At 41.1% G+C, this 12,386-nt stretch overlaps 1 protein-coding gene across 1 annotated transcript in view; it reads left to right on the top strand.

The window, feature by feature from the left end:
- Positions 1-12,386, top strand: part of BFSP1 (beaded filament structural protein 1) — a 56,135-nt gene that overhangs the window by 12,311 nt on the left and 31,438 nt on the right. The window contains exons 3-4 of the mRNA XM_036752837.1: positions 7,897-7,992; positions 10,727-10,819. Coding sequence (XP_036608732.1) covers positions 7,897-7,992; positions 10,727-10,819 — 189 coding nt within the window. The remainder of the gene's footprint in view (positions 1-7,896; positions 7,993-10,726; positions 10,820-12,386) is intronic.

Below are 12,386 nucleotides of genomic sequence, written 5' to 3'. Positions count from 1 at the left end.
TGGGTCCTCAAGACTTGGATTCTGTCAAAGGGCCACACTCAAAGACCTAGAGGGCTACATGTAGCCTTGAGGCCGCAGTTTCCCCATCCTTGGACTACTATATCCATTGTATTTGTATGTGGAGGTGGGTCCAGGTAAAGAGGAGGGCAAGGGGTTCAGGGAGGGAGGATATAAAAATTCATCCATTCGTTTCTCTGAAAAAATGCATTCAGGGACTATTATGTACAGAACGCAGAATTCCTAAAAAGGGATAGATTCTGGGGGAGACAAAAAGTTTGAGTAAGATAACAGTCCCTAGCCCTTGTGGACTTTAATAGGAGGGTAAGACACAAGTACAAATAACTATGATATATGACATTATATGGGACCTTGGCAGGTTGTTGGCATAGTGGATAGAGCACTGGATTTAAAGTCAGAAAGTCCTAAGTTCAAATCCTGTCTGAGATATTTATTAGCTGTGTGACCCTGGGCAAGTTACTCCACCTCTCTGTGCCTTGGTTTCCTCATCTGTAAAATGAGGGGATTGGACCTGCTAGTCTTGCATTTCCAGGTCTGAATTTATGCCTTAGAGAGTTACAAAACAAAGTAAAATTCAAGGGGAAAGAACAACTGGGATCAGGGAAGGCTTCCTGGAGGAAGAGGCACTTGAATTAGGCTTTAAAGGATAGGTTGGAATTCACTGGGCAAAAAGGGAGAGGAAAGGCATTCTAGGCTTAGGGAATAGTGTAAATGAAGGTGTAGAGGTGAGGAGCCTCTTTGAACGTAGGGAATAGGAAGGTCAGTTTTGCTGGAGCATAATGTACATGGAGGGTGATACTCTGAGATAAGATTGGACACATTTGATGTCATTAGACTATGGGGGTGCTGGTGGTGCCCTGGAATACCAGGCAAAAGGGTTCGAGCTTTACTTATTAAGATTTTGGGAAGCACTGAAGGGTTTTGAACTGGACTCATCTCTGGCAGCCATATAAAGAAGGTATTGGAGTTAGGAGTCTTATAATAGTATAGGTGAGAGGTAATGAGGGCCTGACCTAAGGTACAGCAGTGAGGACAGAAAGGAGGGGGCAGAGGTGAGAGAGACTAGAGAGGCTGAAATTACGGAACTTTAAAAGGGATTGGATTTTGGGAGGGCCAGAGACAGGAAGGTGTCAAAGATGATTGAAGTTAACAGACTGGGTCACTCGAAGGATGGTGGCAACATCAAAAGGCATAGGGAATTTGGAAGGAGGAATGTTTTAGAGGCAACAAGATGAATTCACTTTGGGACATAAAGATTTGGATAATTCTAGACATAATAAATGCCCATTGAATTGAAATTGTTGGACATGTTGAAATCTAGGCGACTACAGGTCATCCCCAGGTGGAGATATCTGGCAGAAAGTTGGACATATGGCATCAGTACTCAGGGTGGGACCTGGAAAACCATGGTGTTTGAAGCCATGGTAATGGAGATCACTGGGCATAGAAGGAAGAGAAGAGAATGATCATTTATTAAGCACCTACTATGTGCCAGACCCTGTGCCAAGTGCTTTACAGATATAATCTTACTTAATCTTCATAACAACCCCGAGGGGTAGATGCTAATATTATCCCTACTTTATAGTTGAGGAAACTGAGGCAGATAAACATTGTGACTTGGCCAGGGTCACCTTCCCCCTGCATCCCCTTCCAATAAGTGTCTGAGGTCAGACTTGAGATGAGGTCTTTCTGACTCCAGGCCCAGGACCTTTATCTATTGCCCCACCCACCTGACTCTAAAAGGCAGAATTTTGGGGAGACATATTTAGAAGATGGGAGGAGAAGGAAGGGTGATTGGCAGAAGAGACAGAAAAGGATGGAAAAGATTTATTTCCCTACTTGGTCTAATCTTGAATATCAGTTGATCATTCAACAAACATTAAATGCCTACTAGGTACCAGGCATTGTGCTAAGCTCTGAGGATATAAATATAAAAAAAGATATTTCCTGCCCTCAAGGAGCTCATGGTCTAATAAATAATAATAATAGCTAGCCCTTTACATAGGGCCTACTATGTGCCAGGCACATTTTCCAAATGTGATTTCATTAGATCCTCACAAAAACCCTGGAAGGTAGGTGCTATTATTATCTCTGTTTCACAGTTGAAAAAACTGAGGCAAACAGAGGTTAAACTTGTCCAGGGGTACCCAGCCAGTAAGCATCTGAGGCTGGATTGGAACTCAGGTTTTCCCGACTCCACGCCTGGTGTTCTCTCCATTGCACCACCAGCTGCTGGGAGGTAAAGTAGGCGACAGATTTTAAGGTTTTCTTTCTTTTTCTGTTTAGATTGTTTTGAGAAAGTCACTCTAAAAAATGTTAAAATGCTACATAAATGTGAGTTGTCACCATCATCATTAGTCAGGAAGAAGGAAAAAAGGGAAATGAACAAGGGAGAGGAATAAAAGCATGGGAAGGGACAAAAGAGGGGATCTGGGGCTCCCACCGGTGGGAGAATGTCACCAACACCCGTCTCATGGAGCACGTTAGTAGCATCCGTTCCATAAGCTAATTAATTACCCTTGTGGAAGGATCTCGTTAGTAATAACTCTCCAATTCTGTTAGATGCACAGGGAGTCCATCAGAAAAATGGTTCAGAATAAGCCTCCCCTGCCCCAGGTCCAGGTACCAGAACTTGAAAGTATTGGGTGCTTTGAACTGGACCTGAAATCTGCAGGTCTGCTCCCAACACAAATACAGTAAAATCTTGATTAACTAGAATCCAGTTAATTGGAGCCCTCAGTCAAGCAAAATTTATCTCTCTGTGCCTTAACTTATAATTGAGAAGAAAAAAATAATTTAAGAATTTTGTAGAGACAAACAAATGACTTTCGGGGGTTAACCTGGGGTTGTAACAAAATTGACCCTAACAACCCCATCAGCTATATATCTTAGAGCTATTTCTATGATAAAAATGGATGTGAATTATGACTTGGAGAAATGGAAATGTCCTGGATTATTAGAGAAAGATTAAATAGTGAGAGGAGCAATATCGTAGTAGAAAAGCCAGAATCAGAAGCCCAAAGTCCTTGGTTTTAGTCCAGATCCCATACTATCTAGCCATAAGGTCATAGACAGCTCATAGAATAGCTTTATACCTCAGTTTCCCCATATCTAAAATGAGGAAAATAATCTTGTAGTAGCTATCTTGCAGGATGGTTGTGAAGAAAGCACTTTAGAAACTATAAACCTATGACTATGAGTAATTATTAAATTTCAATATTATATTTAATAAGGCAGAAAGGGGATGGGAATAAGTACTTATATAGTGCTCACTAGGTACCAGGTACTGTGCCAAATGATTTGCAAATACCTCGTTTGATTCTCACAATAATCCTAAGAGGTAGGTGTTATCCCCATTTTATGGTTGAGGAGACTGAGACATATAGAGGTTAAATGACTTGCCCAGGGTCACACAGTAAGTGTCTGAGGCTAAATTTGAACTTAGGTTTTCCTGAATCCAGAGCCAGCACTCTAAGTTAGCTTTCCCTTTAGACTTTCCGTAGCAAAAGCTGAAACAAAAAGAGCTTTCTGGTTAAGCGTCATTTAACTAGAAATTCAGATAACATCTATTCACCCGCTGAGAATTCTGGATTTGAATCGAAGTTTTTGTTATATTTATGAATTCGGTTGGTGGTTCTTATTGTAAGGCCTCACCAGGCACGCTTTGTTACTCTGATTCCCTTTTCAATAGCTGACCCTAAATGTGATGGGGCCCATGCATGCTTTTGATGACTGGGTCAAAATGGGTTTTTACAATCAGCAGTGTCTCAATGAGGAAAAAAGGGGAAGTTTTCATTGACGGCCCATCTGAAAGAGCAGCTGACAGCATCGGGGGCATAATGAAAACACATGCATCTTCACTTCTTAGTTTTGGAAGCACGGGGTGGTGAGGGGGCTGGGGAGGTCAGTGGGGGTAGGGAGACGCAGAGAGACAGAGACAGAGAGAATCCCCTCAAATGTATCAGCAGCTACAGTCTCCTTTGGGGGCAGGCTAAGGTAGCAACTTGGGTAGTTAGGTGGCAGTGGATAGAGTGCTCTGCCTGGAGGCTGGAAGGCTCATCTTCCTGAGTTCAAATCTGGCTTCGCCTCAGACACTCACTAGCTATGTGACCCTCAGTAAGTTACTTAGCCTTGTTTGCCTTGGTTTCCTCATCTGTAAAATGAACTGGAGAAACCAATGGCAAACCACTCCAGTATCTCTGCCAAGAAAACCCCAATGGAGTCACAAAGAATAGGACATGATTGAAAAAAATGCCTTAACAACAACAAAGGTAGCAACTCATCAGATAAAAGCCCTTAAAGGTAGAAGAAATGCTGCCAGAAGCAAGTCAATAACCTTTTATTTTGATGAAAAGAATTACTTGTGTTTTAATAGACACTCTGAATAGGTGCAATTTTAATTTGGAAGCTTAATGTGCTGCAGATACAGCTTCGACTCTAACAACATCTTCTCCGGGAAGCTTTACCTAGCTACCTCTCCCCATGCCCATAAAGACCTTGTTCCACTTGGACCTCACATGGTATTTGGCTTGCATCTATCTCTCTTATGCACACAACATTTATTGTTTTGTGCATGCATTATGATTTCCTATTAGATTGTCAGCTCCATAAGGGCAGGAACCACAATTTATCTAAACTTTGTTTCTTTCTTAGGGCTTAGTATAGTAGGGTAGATGCCATCCACGTTCTGTAGGTGCTTAACAAATATCCATTTTAATTTAATTGTTTGATGACGTTTCACTAAGAAATTCTTAGCAAAATTTGTTTTAATTTAAATAGCTTCAAGGAAAGATGAATATGCTATACTTTTTATTCTTTCCAATTTCAAAGACTTTTCAGACTTTGTCCTCATTCTGTTCACCATTCATGATCCTCTTTGAAACTGTGATCCGGTTGGCACATTGTTGTGTCACTTTGTTAGTGATAGATCATTGCAAACCTGGAGACTATAGCAATGTTTTTTTCCCCCAGGACTTTGCAGTAGGCCCATTGATGTTTTCATCAGTGACTTGCCTGATTTGGAAAAAAAAATTGCTCATTAAGTTGGCAGATGACTCCAAGCTAGATATAGCTGAATGCTGACTCTGGAGATTAGGATCAGAATTCAGCACTTGTAATTGAGACTTTCTGATGTAGATTATATGTGGGTCCTCAGTTTCTTCCAGAGTTCAGTTCTTTGCCCTGTAGTATGCTATTGAATGTGTCTCTTGCTGTGTGGTCTCCAGGGTAGGTACTATCTTACTACTTTCTAGTCATTTAGTTAAATTGTATCTGTGTACTTCTGCATTGTTTGTGTGCTCTTCACCACCAAGAAACAGACTATCTTTCTTCCTGTTCCAAAACTGATCGGTCAATCATTTGACAAGTATTTATTAAGCCCCTACTATTTGTGAGGCATTGGGCCAGATGCTGAGGATTCAAATATAATTAATAAACCAATTCCTACACTCAAGGAAGTTACATTCTAATGGAGGATACAGCAAATACAGAAATCTTATGTTTTTCTTTCAATTGTCCGTTAAGTTCCTGTTTCCACGTGAGGAACATTTTCAGACTGATTGATATACCTTGATCTGGATGAATGCTCAGTCCTTCTTTTCATGACCATTGGCTCAGTCTGCTGTCTCCTATAGGTGACTCAGACTGTAGGAGTAGTTTTCCTAATCATCTTATTACATTTTCATATTTATAAAACTTTAAATATACAATTGAAGTACCATAGGCATAAATCTCATCAAAGGAAGAGGGAATATTAGAATTGTTTAGAGTAAAGGTAAATATGAGCAAGGACCTGAGGAGTTTTCTAAGAAATAAAGCACATGAGATTTTGTGACATTAATTTTGGCTTTTGAGAGGACTTTTATGTTGAACCTGTGTGGGACAAAAACCCACTGGCTCAAGTTAAAAAAAACAGAGATGTCTCGGTTTCACAAGGTAGAAAAAAAACAGAACCTTTATTTGATCAAGTCTTGAGAATTGGACATCTCTCACTAACAGGGTGGAGGTAGCAGTGGAGAGGCAAAGGGGAGGAGGCAAGCAGGGAGATATATACCCTTGTACAAAAAATTCTAAGAAATACCACCCCAGAGGCTGGACCCTCACCCCCATTTGCGGAGACAAGTGGCCTCACAATCTAACCAGGAATAAGTTTTACCCAATACCAGCACAGAAACTACAGAATTACCTCATAGGGAAACTTTAATGTTAAGATGGTGGTTTGTAAGTAGGCTAGGGGAGGGGGAGAGGGGAATATCACCTGATTTCCCCGAAATCATATGATTTACAGGAAAACGAAACTTAGGCCTGGTGAGGTTCACATCCTAACTAAATTTGTACTATCTCTATTTGAATATGGCCTTTCTTGAGTTATTCATAGGGAAGCTTTCACAATCTTGTATTCTATTCACAGCTGAGGTGACATCTATAAATCTAAAGAAGAAGGGGGAGAAAGACATTCCTAAAGGCTAAATAATCAGATTCCCACAGACTCAAATTTGTCCCATTTCCCTTTTCTCTAAATATTGATTCTCAAACATTTTAGATATAAATACATACATATATATACATACATATATGTATATATGTATGTATATATATATATATGTGTGTGTATATATATGTATACATATACCCTGTGAAGTCTTCACACTTTATTCTCTCATTACCTCACACAAACCAATCAGCTAACATTTATTAAGCTCCTGACATGGACCAGACACCATACTAATAGGTCTCAGAGTTGATTTGGGTCCCAGGGGAGAAAAGCTTGTGAATGTGACCAGCTTCCCCCCACTCTCACTGTGATTGCCCTGGAGTAGACATGGAAAATAGACATATTCTCACTAACAACCCAAAAAGATAATTCCTAAGTTCTGGAATCCAGCCTTTTTGAAAGAAAAGAGGGCATTACTGAGCAGAACCAGCCTTGAGCTTGCAAGCCCAACTTCCAGAGTTTGGGGACCCAGCCTTCTAGAGTTTATTCTTCTTTCAGAGTCTTTAGGATAGTATCAAATGATGGGAAGCCTATATGCAAAAATATCTTAGTAACTGTTTTTAACAACTGGCTTTCCAGGAAGAAGAAGTTCCTGTGGCATACTTCTAAATTTAATTTTCTTTATTATATTTTCTCCACCTCTTTTTAAAGTCTAGAATGATTAACAAAACAATAAATCAACCTCTGATTTGTAGCATTTGCCAGTTTTTGAGGTGTAAATGTTCACACTGAAAGTTTAACTATCTGTTCTACTAAGCAAGTTGGCTCCAGAACATATCACTGTGATGGTGTCCTTCAGGTGGAGATGAGACTTGCTGTAATTTTTGGTGGCTGTTTCTCTAGCAACCCCAAATTTCTTCCTTTTCTGAAGAGAATCCATAGGGTGTTACCAGTGAATCTGGAGGTCTTTTGGGATTCTGACTAGAAAAGGGGGATTCAACAGAGTGGGAAGAAAATTGTATTGGTTGTTTATGAGTTATTGTGGGTATTTTCTGAGGGTGAAATAAAGGCCATGTAACCCATTCTCCATGGATTCTATTTCTTAGACTGAAAGATTAAGCCACTCTCTCTCCATGGCTGGGGCCAAGAAATTCAGGGTTCAGACACTCACCTTTTGGGCTATATAGGTGAGAACACATACAACTCCCATGTTACTGTGTCCACTCTTGTATCCTTCAAAATACAGCTCAAGAACCTACATAAAGTTCCCGATTCTCCCAGTTGTTAGAGTGCTCTCCTTTGTTAAGTTAATTTGAATGTACCCAATGTTTCCTTACTCGTGTACATGTTACCTCCCTCTATTAGAATGCAAGCTTCTTGAGGATTTCTTCTATCTCCTGAATTGGGGAGACCACTGGGAAATTTTTCCCTTTTTGACATTTCAGGAAGCAGATGAAGCCTTGCTGCATAATCTGGAGCTTCAGATCGAGTCCCAGTTTCTACAGGATGACATCAGTGCAGCAAAGGACAGGTACAAGAAGGTAACTATGAACCATTTCCCAAAATCTTCTCCTGTGTCTTAGTCAGTCAAGTCAAAATAAATTTCAAAGGGACTGAAAACCTGAGGTCTCAATTGCCTTTCTTTTTGTCTAATAAAATCAGTATGGTCAGCTGGTTGCTCAACAAAACTCATTGGATATTTTCTATGTAGGGGGATGGGCTCCGGACTATGTGGTCTGGTCATGGGGAAAAAGAGTTATTATCAGTTGATGGTTATCAGCTATTCAAATCAATCAACTGAAGTTACTGAATCTAGGTTTCCATGAAATCTATCTTGAAGCCTAACTGGTTAAGGAAACGATGAATGTCAGTGAATCTTTTCCATATGGTGACAATGGACTGACCTGAGTGCTGGAGGCTACTGTCACATCTCCCCTCCCCTTCATCATTTAATAATTCATCGAATCATATTGCACTTTTCACACAGAAAATGAACCTGAAGATAGTTTGCTATCCTTGTGTTTTTCATTCTGTTTTCCTTCTTCATTGTGTAATATTTGCCCATTCCCTCACCCCATCCTTAGATGCTCCATTCTTCTCCGTATTTACTCCTAGCTTTGACCTTTGGGAAATCATAGTGGGTAGGAAGTTGGGTGGGCAAGAAGTGGGCCCACAGCTACTTTTAGGAGTTGGATGGGAAGAACATCTGCATGAGGAAAGGCATTCTTTGCACTCTCCACCCTCAGATCTTAGGTGGATGATTCCTTTGTCCCATATATCTCCTGTGTTTGCTCTTTGAGTTGGGTGATTCACAAGATTGGATGGGCTACTGTAGACAGGTATGTGGGCATTTCTCTGATAGCGTGCCTGGCAGCCTGCACTTTTGTTGCACATATACTAGGTCCTACTTTTTCCATATGGCGGCATCCCAGAATGACCAATCCTTTCCTTCTGATCAGAGGATCCCAGGGTAGATTTAGAGTGAAGAGAGATCTTAGAGGCCATATAGTCTAACCCTGTCATTTTACAGATGAGGAAACTGGGGCCCAGAGTGACTTGTCCAAGGTCAAATAATAATAAAAGGCAGAGGTAAAATTTGAGCCTAGATTCCCTGACTCCAGATCCATTGCTCTTCCTGTTTGTACCAGACAACTTCCATTATTACTCCTAAAGGACTTACAACTATGTCCTAGAACCATGAGAACTTGTCTAACTTGTTTTCTTCGATATTTTTTTCGGTATTTCCTTGGGTCTCCTTTAGCAAGTCATTGACTTGTTTTTCATGGTTTTCTCGCATCCTTCTCATTTCTCGTCCCAATTTTTCCTCTACTTCTCTAACTTGCTTTTCCAACTCCTTTTTGAGCTCTTCCATGGCCTGAGACCAGTTCATGTATTTCTTGGAGGCTTTTGGTGTAGGCTCTTGCACTTCATTGACTTCTTCAGGCCGTATGTTTTGTCACCAAAGAAAGATTCCAAAGTCTGAGACTGAATCTGGGTGCGTTTTCACTGCCTGGCCATGCTCCTAGCCAACTTACTTGATCCTTGAGTTTTTCAATGGGTATGACTGCTTGTAGAGCAAAGAATACTTTGTTCCAAGCTTGAGGGGATGTGCTGTTGATTTCAGAGCTATTTCTATACAGCCAGCTCTGCCACCCCAGCACTCCTCCTTCCTCAAGAACCACCAACCCGGACCTGAGCAAATCTTCAGTAGGCTCTTCGCTCCTCCTCTGATCCACCACTTAATTCCTCCCACCATGTGGGCCTGGGGCCGGAAGTAACTGCAGCTGTAGTTCTGTAGCTGCACCTCCCCCACTGCCCCTTGGGCAGTGGCCGAACCTCGAACTCTGTTCCCCCGCAGCTTTTCCCACTAACCTTCTCTGTTGTCTTTGGTGTTTGTGGGTTGAGAAGTCTGGTAGCTGCCACAGCTCACTGATTCAGGGTGCTAGGGCCTGTTCTACCCGGCTCCTGGTCTGGTTGGTCCTGCTGCCTCCCACGCTGAGCTCCACTCCCCTCCACTCTGTGCGTGATAGACCTCATCCAGTGACCATCCAGGTTGTCCTGGGCTGGATCCCTGCTTCCCTCTGCTATTTTGTGGGTTCTGCAGTTCTAGAATTTGTTCAGAGCCATTTTTTATAGGTTTTTGGAGGGACGTGGTGGGGAGCTCATGCAAGTCCCTGCTTTCCAGCTGCCATCTTCGAACTTGTCTAACTTGACTCTCCTATAATCAACTCCAATTTTCTGTGCCAGTGAAGGAAAACAGTGGCACAGACAACACAAAAACCCAATAACTCACAATTCTTTCTTTGGAATTATACACACACATATGTATATGTGTAGTATATGTGTGTGTGTATATATATATATATACACACACACACATATATATATATATATATATACACACACACATATATATATGTATTAGGGTAGGGTGCAACAAGTTAACTTGTTATTATAACAAATTTGAATTTCCTGAGCATCAGGAAGCAGGAAGTATGCTATTCATTTGGAAAAAAATGATTTGAGATTAGAAACTTTCCATGCCTAATCTTTAAAGCAGAGGAGAGAAATCAGAATAATCTAAATTCAGAGGAATGAGAATGGACACACCTGACTTTACAGAAAATCTAAACTTTGATAAGTCATCAGCAGCAGAAAACACTCTCACAGTCAAATTAAGAGATTTAGGGTCCCCCTAACTTACCAAGCATACTCCTAGAAGGAAAACCTTAGCCATGCAAAGTTTCAATGAAAATACTTTTATTCCTCTAACAGAATCTCTTGGAAATCCAGACTTATGTCAGTGTCCTCCAGCAGATCATACAGAACACTCCTCCGGTGTCCACAATTGCCATTGGCATAAATGAGGTAAGGACCTGGGACAGGGTTTAATACTCCAACTGCCAGAAAGGAAAGGATTTTGAGAATGAAAGTGTGATTGGCAGATGTCCAGGGGGGCATTTTTAGGTCCTGAGGTGGGTCCTTCCCTAAAACCTGGTCTCTCATGCAGGAGCCATCTGCAGGAGGATACTTGTTTTCTTGTATTATTCTTGTTATCAAGAATACAAGAAGAGTGAGGCCTTGATGAGGAGATGGAAAGCTAGGCTCCCATTGTCATGAGAGGCTCAAGTAAAGGAGAAGACAGTGGGGAATGATGCTAATAAGGGTTTTTAAAGACCTTAACTAGAAGGAGCCCAAGTGAACTGGCCTTTATTTCCTCCGTAAAGTTTGAGTGATGCCCTCTGCAGAGAGGGAGGGAGGAGCTGGTGGGAGAGGGTTGAGGAGATTAGAGAAGTTTTAAAACTGCTATGGGTGGGTTAGAGAATCAAACAGGAAAATAAAAGGATTTCCTCCTGACAATGGAGTGGCCAATGGAGATTAAATACCACTACTGTGTAGTGGATCCAGTCAGGAATTGTGTGATTCTAATAACATTAAGCAATGAGTAGGAATGGAAGAATCAGATGGTAGAGATAATCCAGGTTGGGGCTTGGCAAGGCAGGAGCTGCAATAGGGCTAGGGGGCAAGAGATTTGAGAGGGAAATTATGACTTCTATTGTTCATTCCTTTTATCACAGTCCACATTATCTGTATTTTAGATCTCAGCATGGTCTATTTCCATTCAGATGTACTACTTTTTTGGGGGGGGAGGGGAAGGGAGGTAATTGGGTGAGTGACATACAGCTAATAAGCATCTGAGGCTGGATTTGAACTCAGGACCTGTATAGTATCTCTATCTCTTTTGCCACCTTGCTGCCCCAATACTTACTTCCTTTTTTTACAAAAAAATTTGGTATCTTTTGTTTCTGTATTTTTAAGATTTCCAAATATACCTCCGTTTCTCTCCCAGAGAGACATTCCTTCTTAAAAAGATTTTTTTTTAAGAAAAAAAGGAAGAGGAGAAAGAAATTCAGCAAAACTGATCAACGTATTGAAAAAAAAATCAGAAGTTATTTGTAATGCTTCACATCTGGGGACCTCTCCTCTGCCGAGTTGGTGGGAACATGTCTTGTCACATTTTTTTCCTTTGGAGACAAGATTTTTCTTTATACCTTCATAACAGTCAGTTTGGATGGTTTTGCGGTTCTTGGTCTTTTCATTTACATAGCTAGAGTCATTATTTTCCTGACTCTGAACACTTTACTGTGCATCAGTTCATATAAATACTTTGGCTTCTTTGTATTGATCATATTTGCAATTTCTTGATATTCCATAAGGGCAGCTAGGTGGTTCAGTGGATAACGCTATGGGCCTGGACTCAGGAAGACCTGAGTTCAAATCTAGCCTCAGATACTTACTAGTTGTGACCCTTTGCAAATCACTTAACCCTGTTTCCCTCAGTTTCCTCATCTGTAAAATAAGCTGGAAAAGGAAATGGCAAACCACTCTGGTATCTCTGCCAAGAAAAACCCTAAATGGGGTCACAAAGAGTCAG

Source organism: Trichosurus vulpecula, chromosome 3 (genome assembly GCF_011100635.1).
Source record: "Trichosurus vulpecula isolate mTriVul1 chromosome 3, mTriVul1.pri, whole genome shotgun sequence".
NCBI lineage: Eukaryota > Metazoa > Chordata > Mammalia > Diprotodontia > Phalangeridae > Trichosurus > Trichosurus vulpecula.
This window is presented reverse-complemented; position numbering and strand designations above follow the sequence as displayed.